The 20,778-nt window shown below is 37.9% G+C and overlaps 1 protein-coding gene across 5 annotated transcripts in view; it reads left to right on the top strand.

The window, feature by feature from the left end:
- The window catches only part of TBCK (TBC1 domain containing kinase), a 210,826-nt gene that overhangs the window by 113,240 nt on the left and 76,808 nt on the right, over positions 1 to 20,778 (top strand). For all 5 annotated transcript variants that reach the window (XR_014711230.1, XR_014711231.1, XM_084625510.1 and 2 more), the window contains exon 23: positions 14,672 to 14,847. Coding sequence is in view for 3 of the 5 variants with exons in the window: in XM_084625510.1 (XP_084481636.1) it covers positions 14,672 to 14,847 (176 nt within the window). In the remaining 2 variants the exon portion in view is untranslated. The remainder of the gene's footprint in view (positions 1 to 14,671; positions 14,848 to 20,778) is intronic.

The following is a 20,778-nucleotide window of genomic DNA, read 5'->3' as shown; positions in this document are numbered from 1 at the left end:
TAGCTTTCATAGTACTGTAGACTTGAAATATGCTTATGACTCTTTTTATGATAACCATTTTCAAATTATAGAGTATTGTAAGGAATTTTGAACATTTAAAGTACGATATACTGAAGTATTGTTTAATCTTACGGTGTATGACCCTGAAATTATTTAGGATTATTGAGATTTATTTTGTGTGGTGCAAGAGTTCCAGAAACCATAAATATGTCATGTTCAAAGCACTTTCAAAACATTATTAATTTTATAATAAAATATTAGATACGTCAAGTAAGAACGCTGTCCACCCCACCCTGTGTTAGAACACATTAAATATAGACTACACCAGGAATTACTAGTTGGCTTTCTATTCAGAGAAATAGTGAGTCACCAATGTATGTATACTGAAAAAAAAGAGAGAGACTGTATGAAATATCTGACCCTGTTTTTTGAAGATTGAAAACACATATTTAGAACCATAATATGTGAAGAGCTCCATTGATAGTAACTGTTGCAGAAAATCGTTGGTGCTCCAAAGATGCCAGTAAGAGTGCTTCTGACCTTTCTTAATGACCTGCATCACAGAATGGGGTACATTCAACAAATATCTTTACAGTTCTTTTGTTTACACCATCTTAGCTGCTTATTTATGAAAACATGTCTATTTGCATGTGTGTAATAGAATACAACTTCAACTTCAGCCATGTCTGCCCATACTTAATTTTGCCTCAAGCTGCCATGAATGCCCGTGAGCCTTGTCATAGTTCACTGACTGTCAATATGGGAATGTTAATAAATATTAATTATGACATACACTGCTTTTAGCAAGGTTATCACATTATACTAAGCTATTTGTTAACAGAGTTTTTATTAATTTTTCTGATGTTACTGGAGGAATCAAATTGCAGTAGCATGATAATATGCTAGGTAACCTCTGAGAAGCATTTTAAAAGGAGGTATAGGTGATAACAAATGCAGATTGTATGAGTTGGGTTTTTTTGTGCCATAGAAAATATCGTAGGTAATAACACAGTATAGATCAGAGTTCTGACGTGAATTCAAAATGCAACCCAAATTGGCGTCTTGGAAAAAAAAACCAGTAAGATAATCATAAAGTAAGACAATATCAGCATTATTTGGAAATAAAATACACCATTAGTATAGCTAAAAGTGAAGTAATCAATATCTTCTCTTAACATATAATGATTATGGTTATATGTCTGACTTTCCTACATAAATCTTATTTTTGGTTTAAAGGAATAGCCTGATTATTCTCTTAGTCATCTGTATGCCCCAAGCAGGGTTTTCACTATTTTGATTGAAATAACCTTTATGCCATGGCTGAAATTTTTCTGAGACTAATTCATAGACAGCTTTCACCTAAAACTGGGTCACTCTGAGAAAAAAATTACACTGTTGAAAACATCTGCAATAATTTCAATCCAAAATCAATTGTTACTCAGCAGCCTAAAATTCCTGTGGTTTTAAATTTGCTGCATACCTGAATGGATTATCTCAGACTGCCAGTGAAAATTACTTGCTTTCCAGTCTAAGTCTATTTTATTGCTCCTCAAAATTGTAAGATTATAGTTTTTTAACATTTTCTTGTTTATAATTTAAATAAAAGCTCACTGAGTTCTCAAAATCTGTATATTAATAACAAAGGGCCACATGTTCTATCCGGTGCACTGGTAATTATATACTCACAGGGTTAGAAGGGACCTCAAGGGCCATCTAGTCTAACCCCCAAGAGCAGAAGCCACCTTCCCCAGGCCACTGAGTAATAATGCAGTTTCCATAGCTGTTTGGGAAAGTTAACAATGCCAGTAAAAGGAGGGGCATATGTAATGCCATCCTATGTGTGAGATGGGATCCCTGGGGCGCAACCTGGAACTGTGCAGTGCCCTCTTAACTCTCCAGCCTGGGCTGTCTCTCACAATGCTTTGCTAGTGACAAGCAGCAAACCCCTCCAGGTGCTGTTATCACTCAGTACAACAGGACGTGGAGCCCCACACTGCTAAATTGCATGAATGCTTTCTGAACCACTCATGAATAATACAGTAAAAGGCACCAGCAAATCTCCCAAGTCCCCAGCCTTGCACCCCAGAACTGTACCATCTTGCCCTGGTTAGAAGCCTAACCAGTGCGTACGTTCATTACCCAGTCCGGCCCTACCTCCACGTGGAGGGGGACACACACTAGCTTTTGTAAACTGAGGTGAGATTTCCTAAGCACTTCAACCAAAACACACTGTTTTAGGTAAAATATAAAACAGATTTATTAACTACAGAAAGATAGCTTTTAAGTGATTATAGTGGTAGGCACAAAAGGTCAGAGATAATTACCAAAGAAACTGAAAGGTAAGCATGCAGTCTAAATCCTAACCCTGATTAGACTAAGCAGTATTCGGATCAAGCAGTTTTTCCTACACCTTAATACACAGGTTTTCCCTTTAACCTTGGAGCCAACCTTCAGTATAGGTGGGGGGAAAGAAAGGTAAAAGCATGATGCCACTGTCCCCTATGATATATCCTCAGTCCAGGTGCCTGGAAAACGCTAGCCCAGAAATGTCCTGGTGTGCTTTGCTGAGTCAGAGTTGAACAGTCCCCCATTGTGTGATGCTTGTGCAACTCTCTTACAGAACTATAAATCCCTTGCTTACAACACCCCTTCTGATTAATGGTGGTTTAACACCCACCTGTGTGTAGATCACTTCCTTTGTTGTCACTAGAGAAATAGCAGCGGACAACTCCCAAATTTACAACATATTTCAATAACAACCATATAGCAAAGTTTCATGACTTCATACATGCTAACAATATACATATTTTAACAGAATAATGGATTTCAGCAAATCATGACCTTTCATATGATATCTTACATAGCATGTTTCATATGAAATATCATACCCATATATAAATGATGGATATGGGCATTACAGGGTGCTACTCTGTGGTACAGCATGTCACCATATGATACTAGAAAATTATCTTGAAAACTTTTTACAAAGGCAGTGACTTTCTTGATGTGTTGGCTGTGTTTTTTCCTATGATGGACAGTGCTTGGTATTTTCTGGGAGATCTCTTTATACCTGAATTTAACAATCTGCCAAGAATAATTTTGGGGACAGAATATTCATCCAAAGTTATCAAACCATTTTATGCAATTTATATCACATGGCTTCATAGTAAAGTTAACCTTTATGAGCAAGAGAGAAACAGGCTAATTAAAAATACTTACTTTAATTTTGGAAACATACCACCAGTAAATCACATTTTAGGGTTTGATTTTCTTATTTGATAATCCATCTTTGTAAATGCATTAAGTGTTTGTTTCTAACAGTCATTTAAAATTGACTCTGTATGAAGGGAGTGTTTCCCCTGTAAAGGTTTAAAAAAAAGTCAGATTTCATCCCGCTATATTTTCTTCTAAAAATGACTATTGCTCTTTTGCTTGTCTGTAAACTTTCAGTTCGTGCAGCTGTCAAGCCGTATATATCACATTACTCAAACAATACCTATAGTAAAACCATTAAGATGCCACAGCACTGAGAGAGCCTGTATTGTGTAATATCACAGTTTGTTAAAGTTTTGAATCCCGCGTCTGACAGCACTGTACTCTAAGCTAAACTATCTGAACACAAATCTTACTAATGGAACCCATAATATTACAATGTTTACCTCAAGCCAAGAAAAAATTAACATGTTGGAAATAGCTCCACACAAATATTTGGCCTTATTGTAAAGATAGGTGCTAGCCATATTCTTGACTAGGACGGTACATCTTTGTTGTCAAAACACATTTCATTGGCCCATGAATTCCTTGTCTTGTGACCAACAAGCAGCATCCCAAGCTCATTGTTATCCATCCCCTTTTCCTATACTTGCATGCATGTCTAGCATTTTGGGGAGACGTGTCTCCTACAGTTTCTGACAACTCTGTCAGTTTATCCGGGTTTCTCTCTCATTCTCTAACTTTCCATGCCTATAACGGTAGGTGCCACAAGTACTCCTTTTCTTTTTGCGAATACAGACTAACATGGCTGCTACTCTGAAACCTGTAGATATGAATATGCTGCTTAGTTCAAGGTGGACTTTTATTTTCTGAGCAAGTCAGTCATGTTATTGATAAGACTTGTAATTAACTTTAGTATTACAGTTTTGTAGGAGCAGCAAATTTGTGGCCACTCAGTAGCCACTTCACATTCTTTGGTAATCTATGCAGTTTTAGCATAATAGTAATTTCCTCATATGTTAGAAATTTGTATTACAAGTTTCTGACAAGATACAGATTTTTTTTTTTAACTATCTATAATGAGGTGCCAGTACCATGTATCCTGATTGGAATATCTAGCTTTAAAAGGATACTGACAAGGCTGGTACAATATATATAAAATTATATTAACTTAGTTTAAGTTTATGGGAATGTTTATGCATATTACGTTGTCTTTCTGTCTACTCTAATTTTTGCTTTCAGAAAGACCATACAAATATGCAAAAGTCCTCTTCTCTTTTTGTGAGACTTGTGTAACACAGGTCCACGGGTTTCTTATTCATTCCAATAATGTAAGCACCAGAAAAACGTCAATTGACCAAAAAGCAAAGCCAACCTTTCAGCTGCAAACTTTGTTTTGTTTGTAGAATGTGAGAATTTGAGATTTAGAACAGTTCACTCCAGCACATCCAATGGTGTGTGTGCACAACTAACACAGCTGTTACTCTGAAACCAGAGATAAGGTTGTACAGATAAACACAGCTTTGGCATTTGTCACTTCAGAGTGCTTAACTGTGAACCCTTAACACTGGTGTGATGGATTTGGAGTTGCCTGTAATTTATTACTACTGTATCTTGACCAGGTTACTATTCTTTACTGCATATGCATATATTGAGTTATCTCACTAGCAGACACAAGGCCTAAAACTGAAGGGGGTGCACTCAGAGAGAGACCGAAGAAGGGGCAAAGGTTCAGCTAGCCCTGAATCATGACAATAGGTTATTCCTCCAGAAACTGAGTTATTCGAATATTAAAAATTTGTTGTAGTTAAAGCTGCTAACTGTTCAAAAATTGACTTACCACAGATGCACTACCAGTGGTGGTGAGGGTCGAATAAACACTTAGATGGATCTCACAGCTCTAAAAGAACCCAAATACTAAAAAAAACTATGGAAATTCTAAACCGAGGTTACATAAACAATTCTGACATGCACATTTTCACTGACGGAACCAGAACTAACTGCTAAAGATACTTGCACATCAGAGCTTGGGTCTGCTGGGTGCACACCTTGAGGTGAGAATCTCTCCCTTTTGGTGAGCCACCTAACTTCTAATTCCCTGTCTCCCGGGACATGCTCTGCTCACCCCTATCCATGACCCATTCAGCTCTAACTGCGGAAGTCTGTCAAAGGCACAGACGGCTATCCAATGCCCAGCTCCCATTGAGTTTGTGGCAGATGAGTGCCTAACTTCCTTTTGTGCCTTTTGAACATTTCCCCAATAACAATTAAGATATTAATTGTGAGGTAATTAAAATGCAACGCTCTAAGCAGCTAGTGTAGCTCTAATTAAAAACAGTGAAGATATTAATGTTTTATATTATTAAATGCCTGTATGTTGTAGAGAAATGTGCATATGTGAGAATTTTGAAGTTTGTAGAGTATTTAACTTTAAAGTTAGGGGTTGAAGGATCATGACAGAGTATTTTTACCTTTTTTAAAAGGGCTTCTTTCAACTTTTTGTACTACAATTTTGAAAAATCTTTAAAAATTTCCTCCTTTAGATTCAGGGGCTAAGGGAAGAGGAGGTTAGAACAAGTCTTTTAATAATGAAGCCCTTGTAACACCTTAACTATGCAGTCACGACAGGCATCTCCGAAATAATGTTCCCAAGCTAAAGAAATTTGCCTCTTGTGCAAAACGTTTTGCAAGGTGATTGTCACAGAGTTAGTGGGGCTATCCTGCTGTACCAAATGACTGTATACCTGTGAAGAAAAAAACAATTTTGGACTCTGTCAAATACATACACATACAGTAGCCATGGTATTATACTATACTTTGGTAGTTTCATATAAAAAATTAGATTGAAAATACCATAAGACAACAACAAACAATGCTGCATTCTTTATTTTTCCATTTCAAGAAGAAGAAACAGTCTGGATTGACATTTATGGAAACATCTTGGTCCCACATATTCCCAGTACCTGTTTTGTGTTTGATGGCTTTGTTGAGATGCAAGTGGCAGGGGTGTTTATAAAGCAATTTATGAAGATTCATCACTGATAAATAATGGTATTTGTGAAACTGAAGCCATGCATATTTGCCAGTAATTCTTTTTTTATTGCTTGCTGGCAGAAATGAGGTGGGGAGCTGGCTTTGGTACAGGAGCAGAGCGATTTGTTAGTGCACACCTGCTCACCAAGGTTGTTCTGCAGTGTCAAAGCCTGCAAGATTGATGTAATTTTACCTGAAGCTGCAACTCCTTTAATTATTCACATTTTCCACTTGTAGCTACATGATGTTCATGCATCTCTATTTATAACTTTCACTATGATGGGATTAAAAAAAACAAAGGAAAAACACTAAAGAAACATCCATTATTTTATTTATATTTATTTGTGCTTTTGTTACTGTGTAGTTATTACTAGCAGAAGAAAATCACATGTATACTCTTTTCTAAAAGACAGCTCTAGCTAAAAGGTATATTCATTTTAAAGAGGTTGGTAGACAGTAAACAAGGAAAAAGTCATTATATAGCTAGAGCCTTCTTTAAAACAGCTGTTGTTGAACAGGTTACATCTCTCCTGTTTTAATACTATCTCTGTATTTTCTTTACAGCAAAAGGAAGAATGTGTGTATAGATTGGGGCCCTTAGGGGGCCACGAGCAGGTTACTAGCAATATTACCCATAAGGGGGAAGGATTGCAAGCCAAAATAGGAAAAGAACAGATTAAAGAATATTTAGATAAGTTAGATGTATTCAAGTCAGCAGGGCCTTTTGAAAGTCATCCTACGGTATATAAGGAACTAGCTGAAACAATCAAACATTAGCAGTTATCTTTGAGAACTCAGGGAGAAGAGGTGAGGAGACTGGATTAGGGCAAACATAGGACCTATCTTTAGAAAGGGGAACAAAGAGGACACTGGGAATTACAGACCAGTCAGCCTAACTTTTGAAACCTGGAAGATACTGGAACAAATTGTTAAACAATCAGTTTCTAAGCACCTTGAGGATAATAGGGTTGTAAGGAATAGCCAACATAGATTTATCAAGAACAAATCATACGAAACCAACCTAATTTCCTTCTTTGATAGTGTTCCAGCATAGTGGATAGGGAGGAACCAGTAGACATGATATATCATGCTTTTTAGTAAGGCTTTTGATTCAGTCCCACATGACTTTCTCATAAACTAACCAGGGAAATTTGGTTTAGATGAAATTACTATAAAGTGGGTGCAGAGCTGGTTGAAAGAGTATACTCCAAATAGTTATCAGTGGTTCATTATCAAACTGGGAACGTGTATTTAGTGGTATCCTTAAGGGGGTCAGTCCTGGTTCCAATATTTCAGTTAATTCCGCATTTCAATTAATGACTTGGATAATGGAGTGGGGAGTATGCTTATAAAATTTGCAGATGACACCAAGCTTGGAGGGGTTGCAAGCACTTTGGAGGACAGGATTAGAATTCAAAACAACCTTGACAAATTGGAGAATTGGTCTGAAATCAACAAAGAAATTCAGTGAAGACAAGTGCAAAGTACTTCATTTAAGAAGGAAAAATCAAATGAACAATTAGAAAATGGTGAATAACTGGCTGGGCAATAATACTGCTGAAAAAGATGGGGTATAATAGATCACAAATTGAATATAAGTCAACATTGTAATGCAGTTGCATAAAAGGCAAACCATTATTTTGGGGTATATTAATAGGACACGGGAGGTAATTCTCCTACTGTACTTAGCACTGGTCAGGCCTCAACTGGAGTACTGTGTCCAATTCTGGGTGCCACACTTTAGGAAAGATGTGGACAAATTGGAGAGAGGAGAGTAACAAAATTGATAAAAGGTTTAGAAAACCTGATCTATGAGGAAAGGTTAAAAAAACTGGGCATGTTTAGTCTCGAGAAAAGAAAATTTAGGGGACATCAGAAAACAGTATTAAAATATGTTAAAGGCTGTTATAAAGAGGAAGGTAATCAAGTGTTTTCCAAGTGCACTGAAGATAGGACAAAAGCAATGGGCTTAATCTGCAACAAGGGAGATTTAGGTTAGGTATTTGGAAAAACTTTCTAACTATAAGGGAATTTGAGCTCTCGAATAGGCTTCTAAGGGAGGTTGTGGAATCCCCATCATTGGAGGTTTTTAAGGACAGGTTAGACGAACACCTGTCAAGGATGATCTAGGTTTACTTGTTGCTGCCTCAGCACAGGAAGCTGGAGTTGGTGACTTCTAACGGTCCCTTCCAGCCCTGCAATTCTTACTCTATGAACATGCCACGTGGTGGTATTTAATTTCTCATTTTATGAATTATACATAGGAGTCAAAAATGTTTTGAAAGCATAACAAGTAATTGTTGGATCCATAGATCCTTCTAATCCGATATGCTATTCATTAAATGCACAAAAGCCAGCATTTGGATAGTATTTTGTGTTGTGATATTAGTACTCTTAGACATACTTTTTTCACTTTAAGTAATTTATGTTGTATCCTTAATACAGATAGTCCAAGGAATTGCTGACACAATGGCAGTAATGAAGGAAAAGTTATAAAAATGTTGGCATGAAAAATTGAATGGAAATTAATAGCATTTTGCATATTGTTCATATAGCCATATGTTGTACTGTATTCAATTAAATGTGTACTGATTGCTTCTTTCTTGGTTTATTTCTCCACTGTGCACAAATGAATATATGAACTTGCAGCTATATGTGAGGTGCTTATTTGGAAATATATTTCAAGAAGAAAAAAAGCAAAGTATCTTTATATGGAGGTGATTTCTACCTAATCTCAACATTTTCCTAGCTACTGCCTTCTAAAACCGTTATATCTAACTGGTAAGATTATAGTAGTTTTAGCAAACGTCTTCAGCAATCAGTTAGGCTAGGAAAAAAAGATGAACATAAACTTATCTGCTAGTAACCCACCCTAAAATAACATTGTGAAAGATAAAGAATAAATGATTGTCAGTTTCAGTTACAATTATGACAGATATGTTTTTAATGGTGTGCTTTTTAGACCAATATTTTCACGTGTAACTTGATTCAGAATGCCTGAGTTGCCATCTCCATTCTCAGTATAGCAGCTGGCAGCAAAACAAATCCGAGGTTGAGGATTTTGGTGTGCTCATCGTTTCCCTGCATCCTAATTTTTGAGCTCAATTATTTTTCTTCCTCAGAGAGAGAGAGAAGCAGTTCTAAACTCCTTTACTTTTTTAAATTAATTAATCGGGTTGAACAGCGCACCAGACAGTGGGGAAAAAAAAGCCCCAAAATGCGGAGCCTCACTGATTGGTTCAGCCTGCAAGGATTTGGACTGATCTGGGGAGTCTTCCAGCCAGCTGGATTTTCCTGGGCCTACTTCCCAATTATGCACTAAGAGATCGGTGTAGGATCCATGACGCAGCTCAGGTGACCTATACCAGTGGTACAGCAGACCCTACTTGTCTTCGGCTAGAGACCTGATGTCTGGCTGGCATAAACTTTGTGATAGGCATGATGAGCTTTGAAACCACACTCCCCATGTGTGCCTCTGTGCAGAGTAGAGTTAGAGGGAAGTAGAATGTCCTGATGGCTAGTAGCTGAAGTAAGCCTCATCTAATATTTAGAATTTACAGATTTCCACACACAAGAACAGACATTCTGGATTTTTTTTTCTCCATTCTGTTCCAAGAAGGAGGGTAGTTTCTGAGATTCACTTGTGGAGCCTGCAGACTCTCAAAAGTCAGTGAGAATATTTAAATATGAAGATTTAGCCTACCTTTATTAACTCTTTTCTAACACCCACCAGTTAAATCCAAAGGGACACCCCTCTTCCCCCGCCCCTGAGAAACTGCTCCCAGTCCATTGGGCCGTCACTTCCCAAGGGTCTGTACCCAGAAACATCCAGATATAAATTTTTTTGCCACAAGCCGGCCTTTGAACTGTGTTCATTTCTGGACAATTTATAATTTATTTGGGGGCACAATCGTATGGTTGATTCCTTTGTTGTTTCTGGGCTAAACTAATCTCCTGTTCACATTTTTTAAAAAGAAGCAATTCCTCTTCTCCCAATGCTGTAGACAGAAAGACTGATGGCTCCTTAAGGGGAAAAAAATATTACTCTTCCCTCACAGCAATCCAGAACTAAGCATTCTGTATGCAGCTAAGCATCTGAATATATCTTTAGGCTCAGATCCCTTCCCCACCTACCAGCCAGAGTGAGAGATTTAAAAAATGAACAAAAAAAGGAGTAAGTCTGGTGACAGCTTTCGTCCATGGTGCATGAGACTTATGTCATCATGCCAGTCCATGAGAGAGGAAGAGCAAATGACCATTAACAAAGCAGTGGAGACAGACAACTACACAAAATGTTCACAAATGCAGAAAGTAAGCTTAAAAAAAGAGGACATTGTTTTTCTCTGGCCTTTCAGTTACAGTCCTCAAGTATTAGTAACAATAATAATAAGTAAAGAAATATCAGATCGAAATGTGATTTTTGTTTTAAATTGATTGTGTCCCTGTCATTATGTTACCTTAGTATTTTTGTATGGCATACGTAGGTAGCTTGTAATCGTTTATCTCTATGCTGTCCTCTCTATGGAAAGGTCACAAGATCAAGCTGTCTGACCTGTTCAACTCCTTTGCTTGCAGCATAGTGGTGTCCTTGGGCACATAAGTATAAGGTGTTTTGGGTGTGCAGGGGGAGGGGTGGCAGGACAGTAGTAGAATGCTTGTGAGAGAGAGGTCAAACCACAATCTTAACCTTAGCTTTTCTCCAAAATAAGTAGATGCAATTTATCTTGTCCACATTTCTTCTTGACATGTGTCCTCAACCCAAAGGAAAAGGTTTCTGAGATGGATTAAATTGTGCACAAAGACCTATTCAGTATAATTCTTCACTAAATAAATACCATTTATGACAGGATTTGCTTGAGTAATCATTTGTTCAGCACGCTTTTTCTGTGAACAGTTAAAACCAAAAAAAAAAACCAAAAAAATCTTCCATATGCAGTTGACCCAGGCATATTCCCTTAAGTTGGTGCTTTGTGTTTTTTGACATCCACTCAAAATGCAGACAGTTGGAGATTTACAAAGGTTGCTGTATTGTACTGAATCTCAGATATTCCATAAAGTTCATGTTTCATTACTGATATCAGTTATTTTTCACAAGCTTTTAAGACTTCAGTTTGTGAATAGAATATATGGCTTATTGGATGGAGTTATATTAATGACACGGTTTTGAGTTAGAGCAGCAATGCATGTCATCCATGCCTTCCAGACTTTATCAACCTAGAGAGATTAATGATTGGTTTTGTTAGAAAATATAGCAGCTAATTTGCCCGTGTTTACTTAAAAGATTAGTTTATCCAGCTCATCAAACCTTCAGGAAATAAATGTATTAACTGGGTATATTTAATGGTACACAATAGTCTTTAGTAACTTTCCAGCCTAAAGAGGAGCCGCTAGGGGAGAAAGCTTGAGGTTATATTTTAATTTTGCCCCAAAAATAGGACGACAAATGTTTTGATTTGTGAAAGAAAGTTCTTACATCCTGATACAGAAGAAAAGCCATCCATCTTTTTTATGACAGAATGCCCTAAATGTGCTCGCCTCTTTCTGTGATAATATTCATTAGACATATTCATAAAAACTAGCCGTGTCCATATTAGCCAGTCGTCACACTGAGGCATCCTTCTCACTTCAGATTGATTGTGTTAACAGAAGAAGGAGGCAGTAGTTATGTCTGGAGAGGAGAATTCAGTATATAAGGTTCAAAAGGGGAACAAAATAGTAAAATAAGGTTTAGGAAAATAAGTGAAATATTTTTGTGGGCTTAGTATTTTTTGAAAGTGTAGCAAAATGCCTGTTGTGTGTGTTGGATCATTTATATTTGGAAGTGGGAATGACATTTGACATATAATGTTAGCAGCACACAAAAAGGTCTCTCTCTTTTACTGACCAAATTATTTTCATAAATGTAAAACTCTAGTAAATTTAGGAGACAAAAAAGTTTTTAATGTAGAGTAGTGGCTACTCTACATTAAAGGGCAGTCAATTCCTTTTTACTAGAAGGTTGCTGGTTTATTGTAAAAAATTAAAATTTAGGGAGGAGAGGGCCATTGCTACGGGCCAAGATTTCCAAAAGTGACTTGTGATTTTTTTGAGTGCCTCAATTTTTAGATGCCCATCTTTTGAGACTTCTTGTAGGGGCTCAGTTTTCAGAGAGTGTGTGTTTAGCAGGCTCCCTTAAGATGTCTCCAGGTGTACACCAAATATGTAGGCAACCAAAATCACTTGTCACTTTTGAAAATCTAAGCCCAAATGTCAAATATTTTCATGCCGGTTTAAAATTCCTCTCCTTCCTTGACTTTTTTGTTTTAACAGCTTAGGGGTATATGTAGACTCTTATGTCCTCCCACAATTCTCTCTGTTTACTTGGGCACTGTTGGAGGTGGAGGTGCTCAGATGCCTTTTTACACTTGCTAAGGCATCCTACTTTTATCTCCCTTCACACACAAGTATTGCTGAAGTTTTCCTAACAGTCGTGTAAAACATTCCAAGAATCCCAGGTGTAGGGGATATAATTCATGATAGAATCAGGCTGGAACTGTCTCCCTACGGAAAAATAAGAGGTTGTAAACATGTCAGAGAATTTAGTTGAAGTTCTCATCTCCATACAAATAAACTGAGCCTTTTAAAATGTGAGCAAAATCTGTGTAATATCAATGACTTGGAACCTGTATTCTGAGCCATAGAATTGGTGAAGTTTTGCAAACTTTGCTTAAATCAGAAAGCCTGCATTAGTTTTGCCACTTTCTCAGATTTTCCTGGAAGATATTACTAAACAGAAACTTTTTACCAAGTCACCTGTAAAATGAAAAATTAGTAATTAAATTGACTAGTAATACATTATATAAAAGAGTGCATTTTGTTGTCAAAGAACTTGACATACAATACCCCTGAGAAGAATGATCCTGCATGAAAACCCTTGAGTTGGAAGAACGGAGGCTGTGATTTTATCCATGGCCACAGCAGGATGCTTGTTAGAGCTGACATTAGAACCCAAAAAGAAAAGGAGTACTTGTGGCACCTTAGAGACTAACCAATTTATTAGAGCATAAGCTTTCGTGAGCTACAGCTCACTAATTCTTAGCTCCCAGCCTGTACTCGTTAAGTCCCTCAGTCAAGAAAGCATTTTAGCACAGTGACTTTAAGGGGACTTAAGCGTGTGCTTAAAAGTTAAGTACTTTTCCTGAATAAGGATGGCTTCCTAAATAGTCCAAGTCTTTCTCTTTAAACATAAAAAAAAAAAAATTGGAGTAAGTAGTCCTGTCTAACTAAAATATTCTACCTTAAGTTCCAGCCTAAACTTGGTAGTGTCATAATGAATTGTTGTCCATCCCAGAGATATCTAGAACTGATACATCCAGTGCCGGTCGTACTTATGTCATGTCTTGTGAACTGTTATAAGATGAAGGTTATGGTAATTCTACACACTTGTTAATTTGTCCCGTTTATGAGACTGAAGGTCTGGTGAAACAAATCAACTGGTCCTTTTGCTGTGCTCAAGAAACCATATACTCTTATTAACTGCTTTGGTCAGAACTGCAACACCCTTGCTTTCAAAACATACATAGCCCTGATGTTATCACTTCTGAAATGATGTTTGTCATAGTATCACTTTTGGTTACACATTTCTTCATTCTGCTTTGATAATTTGCAACTGGTGATAGCTTATTTTATATTTTAAAACATTCCCAAGTTCAGTCATGTTGTGTCATGTACTTCAACCAGTATGCTGCCCTGTGAGCTGCAGCCATTTTTGGATTGAATTCAAAGTAAGACTAAGACAAATCCATTTTGTGTGCCATCAAGCACGAAATAATGTTGAGATTTCCTGTTTTCCAGTAGACAGCATATAATTTTGTCAAAAATAGCAGGCAACACAAAGTTCAAATTCAAGTTCAAAGTCAAGTTTCACTGGACTCTTTTAATCTGGGAAGTAATAGCTTTTAACAACTGTAACCATGACAAAGAGGGCATTGATTTTTGGATCAGCTGAAAGTTCATGCATCATGTAAATAGATGTTACTTGACTTGCTTTCCATTGTACATCTACATTTATGAGCATTTTGGTTTACAGTATGCCAACAAATTTTACTGAAGTATCTTTACTATATAAGTAATTCTATTAATCTATTAAAATATCCCTATAGCTTCAATTGGTTATGGTACTTTTTCACTTCCTGTCTTAAACAGTTGTATAAATGTAACTTTGCTGCCACTTTACATTCCTGAGGTGGCGGCATTTCAGAGGTGGATAAAATTAATCCCTATATAATTTGTCTGTAAAGTCTCTTGGATGTCTTTTGAATAAAAATTAACTAAATAGTTACTAAAAATTGAAGATGTGTTTTCAGCAGTTGTTTCACTGGTCTAACTTTCTGATTTTACTAACTTTCACATCTGGGTTTTTGCTTGTTCTTCAATCCTTGGTCAGAAATTGACATTGAACGTTGTGTCCGTGAATCAGTCAACCTTTTTTGCTGGACCCCTAAGAGTGCAACATACAGACAACATGCACAGCCTCCAAAGCAAGCCAGTGAGGGCAATGGCTCAAGAGGTTCAATGTCCTGCTTCACAACAGATTATCAGGATGCACCTAAAAGTGACCTGGTGAGTGTTTTAGGATTATGCTTTCCTGGCTCCTTGAGAAAAAGGTGTAGTGTTAAGGGTAACACTACAAAAAAAAACTTTATTAAGAAAATCACACCTCTGTTGTTGTTTTTATTATTATCTGTTGTTATATTGTAATTCAGGTTTAGCTTCTTTTAATGCAATACTGTATTATTATTCATTAATAAACATGTATATTGTTAGCTCCTAAAGACCTCAAATATGTTGGGATCTCATTGTGCTAGTCATTATGTATACACATAATAAGTGACAGTCCCTGCCCCTAAGAATTTGCGGTCTAAAATACAGAATCTTTAAATGTAATATTTTAAAATGCCTTAGATCTTCCTAAAATAGGTTTTCTGGAAAAGGTGTATTATGAAGGTCTTATGTTCATCATACAAGATTGGCAGTATTACAACTTGTGAGTTAGTGAAACTAGAAATGAGTTGCACCGATTATCCTAACCAACTGACAAGAATGTGTGTGTAATAAACTGTTTGTATATTAATTGATTTCTTTCTACACTTTGTATTGCATTTAGTGCCCATAAAAGTGAGGGATTAGTGGTGTTGGTTTGATCTAACCACAGTGCAGAAAAGGGATGTGTTAAAATTCTCCACTTGGCTTTGCTAGTGCACTTCAATCCTTACTTGAAACATCCTTACTCTTTTGTTGTTGGATTTCCTCAAGCAGAGACTAATTGTTCTGAATGGTTTTGTGATGTGACCAGATGAGACTACACCTATCTCCTTTCCCCTGGTGACCCAAGATAGATTTTAATTCTCCATAGATGAAAAGTATTGCTTAACCTGACATCTCTGTAATCATGGTTTTCATGACTGATATTGTTACAGTCCCAATAACGTTTATGGTTACAAAACCCAAAATTTTTCCCTTCAAAGAGCACTCGTATGAGTGGTGAGTGAAAAGTGTGTACTTCTAAGAGAGAGAATGGTGGTTTACTTGATTAAAATATTTTATTGTTGGAGTATGTGCCTCAACAGTAAAAATGGAAAGGGGACAACATTGGTGTGTGTACTGGATCCAATTGGGTATCACCCTTATTTTCCTCTGCTATGTGAATTTTTTTTCCCACCCCAATCGTGGCTTTTAGTTTCAAAGTCCTCGCATACCTGCTGCGTATATGTCTATGTACTTCCTGTCCTACGTAATGAGTAAGACCTCGTGACCTTCCCTACAAGGTAACAAAGTGTCATTCTAGCACATTTTACAAATATGGTAATGCAGAAGTTGCACAAATTCATTTCAAGCAGAGCTAGGAGTAGAGCCTGAGGTCTCCAGTACAGAAGACCTAAGTCTCTTCCACTCAGCCTGCTGTTCTGCCAAATCTGTGGGGCTGGGAGTCCTGCCTGCAACTGCTGCTCCAAACACCTGGAACTGTTGAAGGTTGAGAGGTGTGTTTGTTTTGAGGAACAGTTTATTGCAGTGAATGAAAACAGCTCCTTGTGGGAGGCAGTGCCTTCCTCCCCACCTGTACGTGTTGAACCTTCTGATTTTTGCTCTGGTTTTGATATCAAGGTGATCTTTTAATTTTTGTTTCAGTACCATTTTGATCCTAAAGCTGCTGTAAGAAATGTGCCAGTAAAATTATTTTATCTTGTGCCAGGACATCCTCCTACCCCATCTCCACTCTTTCGGCTCTGTAAGCGTTTTATTTCCATAACAGAGTATTATCAAGGGCCTGTCTGCAGGACTATGAGCAAGCTCTTGCTACTGAAGAAGAATAGTGAAGGGAGTAAAGTTTCCTTGAGAGGGTCAGGAAACTTTGCACTAATGCAAGACAGGCTGTGGTCACTTTTGATTGCTTTTTCCATCTGGCATGTCACGTTACAGTTGCTGTTCAAATCTTGTAAGTGAGCAGATCTTGGGTAATAGTGTGTGAATGAGTCCCTGTGTTTTCTGTTACATTTTTTCACAAAGAATAGATTTGTATTCTGTAGCAATTTTGCTTGGCAAAAATAATTTCCAGATGTTCCCTTGTAGCTTCTCTTACTCTAGCCTGATAGTTATTTCATTGTCAAATATGCCACCTTAGATTAAGGACATCGGGCTATTTTAAACTTTCCTTCTTCAGCAAATGCTCAAATCTCCTGTTGAGTTTTGCAAAAGATTTTAAAATAATTTGAATTTGTATCACATCTTGAATCAGAATTTTTGCAGAGCTGGCATTGCAGTTGCTTACACAAAGTACATTATTATTCAGTAAGTTATGTTAGGCCATTAGAGTTGCTTCCATCTGTTCTTTCTTAACCATTCAGAAGTCAAGGCAATAAAGTGTGTGGCTTAAATGTACCTTACTATCGCAAATAGGTTTTTCAACCTCAGTATCATCCTCTGACAAGCACAAATATTTCAATATTTTTGTTTTACATTGTAATACAAAAATGAAGGATGGAACTTCTATAATCTCTTTACAAAAGTGAAAAGCTAAATATAAAACTGAAGAGGAGCAACACATTGGCTTAGCCCTTGTGGACTATAATCTTTCACAGTAATATCTTAACTTAATAACAGGAGCTCCAGCTGCTTATTTCTCATTATAGTTATTAAGGCTACAGTTGAGATTAGGGTTCAAATACCAGTAGGTTTACAGTTTCTTCAAACTGTTTTTTCCCTAGGCCTGGCAGCACTACTTTAAAAGTCCACATTTCTGCATTTTGGTCAGTCCTCTGCTCTGAGATGGAAGAGTGCTTAGCATATCATAGTCGTGGGATCTGCTTCTTTAAGTTGAAGAATTCATCCCCTGCTCAGGTCATGAAGTATTTGGCTGTGGAGTCACATCAGTGTGTTTTGGGCACTTGCCTGTAATATATATGAGCTCCTAAGGATGGTATCTCTTTATTTCTGAAATATCAAGGTGGCCATGTTAGTGGTCCTCACTTGAGCTACAAGGGTTTTAAAGACAGGGTCTTTATCCATTTAACTTGAATATTTTATTTTCCATTAAGGTAAAATAGTACTGAGAAACATGGAAAAATTAACTACCTGGAGCAGTTATTTCACATGTTATAAGACTTCTACCTTTTACTCAAACACAAACTCCAAGAAGAAACACAAATGGCATACTTTGGGCATTGGCCAGACACTGGAGATGTACTGTACTTCAACAAAACTGAACAATTTGGAAAAACTACTGACTTATTGATAAGCTTCCAGCGGAAACAGAGGAAAGAATTCACTAGGGTTCTATTTCCAAATGGATATGTAATTGTGTCAGGGAGATGTATAAGGCTAAGGGACCTTCTGACACAGCATGTACTCTTCCAGATCAGTTATGATATCCTGGACTGAATAGTCTCGAAGACCTTCAAGGCCCAACATTCTTAAAACACTACATACTCAATGTCCAGGACTCAGTAATTTGCAGTAATGTGCAGATAACCTGTGTCCCCCTTCCCTATTCTGCTAGACACAATCTCTTTTTTGCTCTCTGTTCATTAACCACAACTGGTTGCTTCCCAAAAATAAAGGATGTAGAGACTTGCATCTCCAAAGAAAGCTGTAGCTCATGAAAGCTCATGCTCAAATAAATTGGTTAGTCTCTAAGGTGCCACAAGTACTCCTTTTCTTTTTGCGAATACAGACTAACACGGCTGTTACTCTGAATCCAAAGAAAATGTTATCCTAACTGTCCTTTTCTCTTTTCTGAGATGGCAATGATCTGACCCCTTTTATTTTTGAGAAGGTTTTCTTTTGAATTTTTTCACCTCAAGTGTCTACTGTTCACTGACAGAGCTGTATTCTCATGCAAGGCTTTGTCCAGTATGTTTATCCATAGTGTACATAGTTACGATCATTTCAGTAATTTTCACATCAATGTAATTGTTATAATAAAAATGTTCCTGTAGCACATTTGTTTCCAATCTGAGGGGTTGCAGACACTTTTCCCTTTCCTTATGGCTAGATGGGGGTGGGGGAATGTCTTGAACCATATGGGAGAGTGTCCTGACAATTTTTTGGGCCTGTCTTAGGAAAGGACATTGAAAGAGACTGGCTTGTTTAGGCTAGTAAAAAGAAGTCTGCAAGGAGATATGATTGTTCTCTGTTAATACATTAGGGAGGGTAAATACCAGGAAGGATGAAGAATAAATGGATATAAACTGGCCATGAATAATTTTCTAATCTTCAGAGGTGAAGTTCTTGAACAGTCTCCCAGTAGGTGTTGTGGGGGCAAAATACGTAATTTAGTTTTGAGAGAGAGCAGGATAAATGTATGAGTTTGCTTGTATGACTAGGTTGCCTGTGATAGTAGAGGGCAGACAGAGCTCAGCAACCCTGCAAGCTCACTTCTGGTTTGTCTTATGGTCCTAAAAGCTCATGCTTCAGAGCTTCAGCTGGCCACCTGCTGGAGTCAGGAAGGGATTCCCTGCTCCATTTAATTCTGTTTGTCCCCTCCGTCTGAAGCTTTAGGGATGGCTATGGCTGGAGATGAGACAGTGTCTGAGAGGGGCTCTGAGGTAAGCATTCTTTCTCAGGCTCTTGTCTGGCTGGTTCTTGCTCACATGCTGAGGATCTAACAGATCACTCTATGGGGGTTGGGAAGACATTTCCCTGCACATCAGATTGGCAATGAGCTTGTTTTTCATCTTTCCCTGCAGTGTATGTATGGGTGTATGTCACTTGCCAGGATGATCTGGGTATATCTCACTTAATCACTGGTGTTGAAAGCCTTAACAATTCACCCTTTTGAACCTCTGACTTCAATATCGGCATTCTGTCCCTCCAACCAAACTTGTTTTCTGGTCACCATTACATTTGCAAAGCGAGTGTCAGGGGTGGCAACGTCCTCCATGCATGTTCCACAATGCCGAAGTGGTGCTGGGAACTCCACAATCATTTCTCCCCAAAGTTCACTCTTTTTTCCATGCCTCTCAGGAGATTATTCTTCCCTTGTTCTGTCCCAGGCCACAGCATCCGGCCAAGAAGCCGTGATACAACTTGAGCATCAGAGGAGCACTAAAGAATTGCACTAAACATACAGAATCCACAAGAAGGGCAGACACACTGTCTCCTTTCATCCAAAGTGTCAAGGACTTGAAGCTTTCAAGCTATCCATTGCTATGTGGCTCACACTGTGCATCCTGGGCGCCTATAAGGGTATCAAGCATCCCTGTTCCAGAAGAAATCAAAGCACAGTCCAGATCATCTATAGAAACCTCATGGGATGAACAAGCAAGTGCTTCCACCACGGAGATATGCAGAGCACCACATGGGCATCGACTAACATGTTTATCAGACACTATAAAGTGGAGATCGTCATTTGCAGAGGCCTTCTTTGGCAGGAAGGTGCTACAGGTGGTGGCCCAGTATTGCCTTTTGACTAACATTAGTGGGTGGGATTCCTTTTCTAGCTCATTCTATTTACTTTTTCCTTATCCCTCCCTACTTCTGTTTCACTGCTTACTACTTCCCAGACATAACAGAGTTGTGGCAGACGCTGGGCTGCAGAATGGAAAATTTTGTACCAGATAATTTCCTTTCTGCTAGTAGCATCTCCCACAATTCTACCCAGCCTGCATGGCTCTTAAGCCAAGGGGTCAGCTTTGCATAGTAATGTCCAAATAAAGACAATTGCCTGCTGTACGTGGTTAATAAGTTGGCATTTGATGATGTAAATCTATTTCTACAAGTTTCACCCGGCTTTGGAATGACTCATCTGGCGACAAAGGAGACATGGCCAGCAAACACTGTGCTGCAGCTTTGATCCACTTCTGGAAACTTCAGTGTGTTGGGGAGCAGCCCGGACATAACAGAATTGTGGGGGATGCTGCTAGCAGAAAGGAAATTATTGTGTAAGGAATTTTCCATTCTGTGTTTTACAGAAGGGGGAAGCCAAGGCATAGAGCTTGTAACTTGCTCAAGGCCACAGAGAACGCTATTGTTAAAGCCATGACCAGATATTGGGAC

This window comes from Lepidochelys olivacea (genome assembly GCF_965140295.1).
Source record: "Lepidochelys olivacea isolate rLepOli2 genome assembly, chromosome: 4".
NCBI classification, from domain to species: domain Eukaryota; kingdom Metazoa; phylum Chordata; order Testudines; family Cheloniidae; genus Lepidochelys; species Lepidochelys olivacea.
Note: the sequence above shows the minus strand (reverse complement) of the source record. Positions and strands in the feature narration are given on the sequence as shown.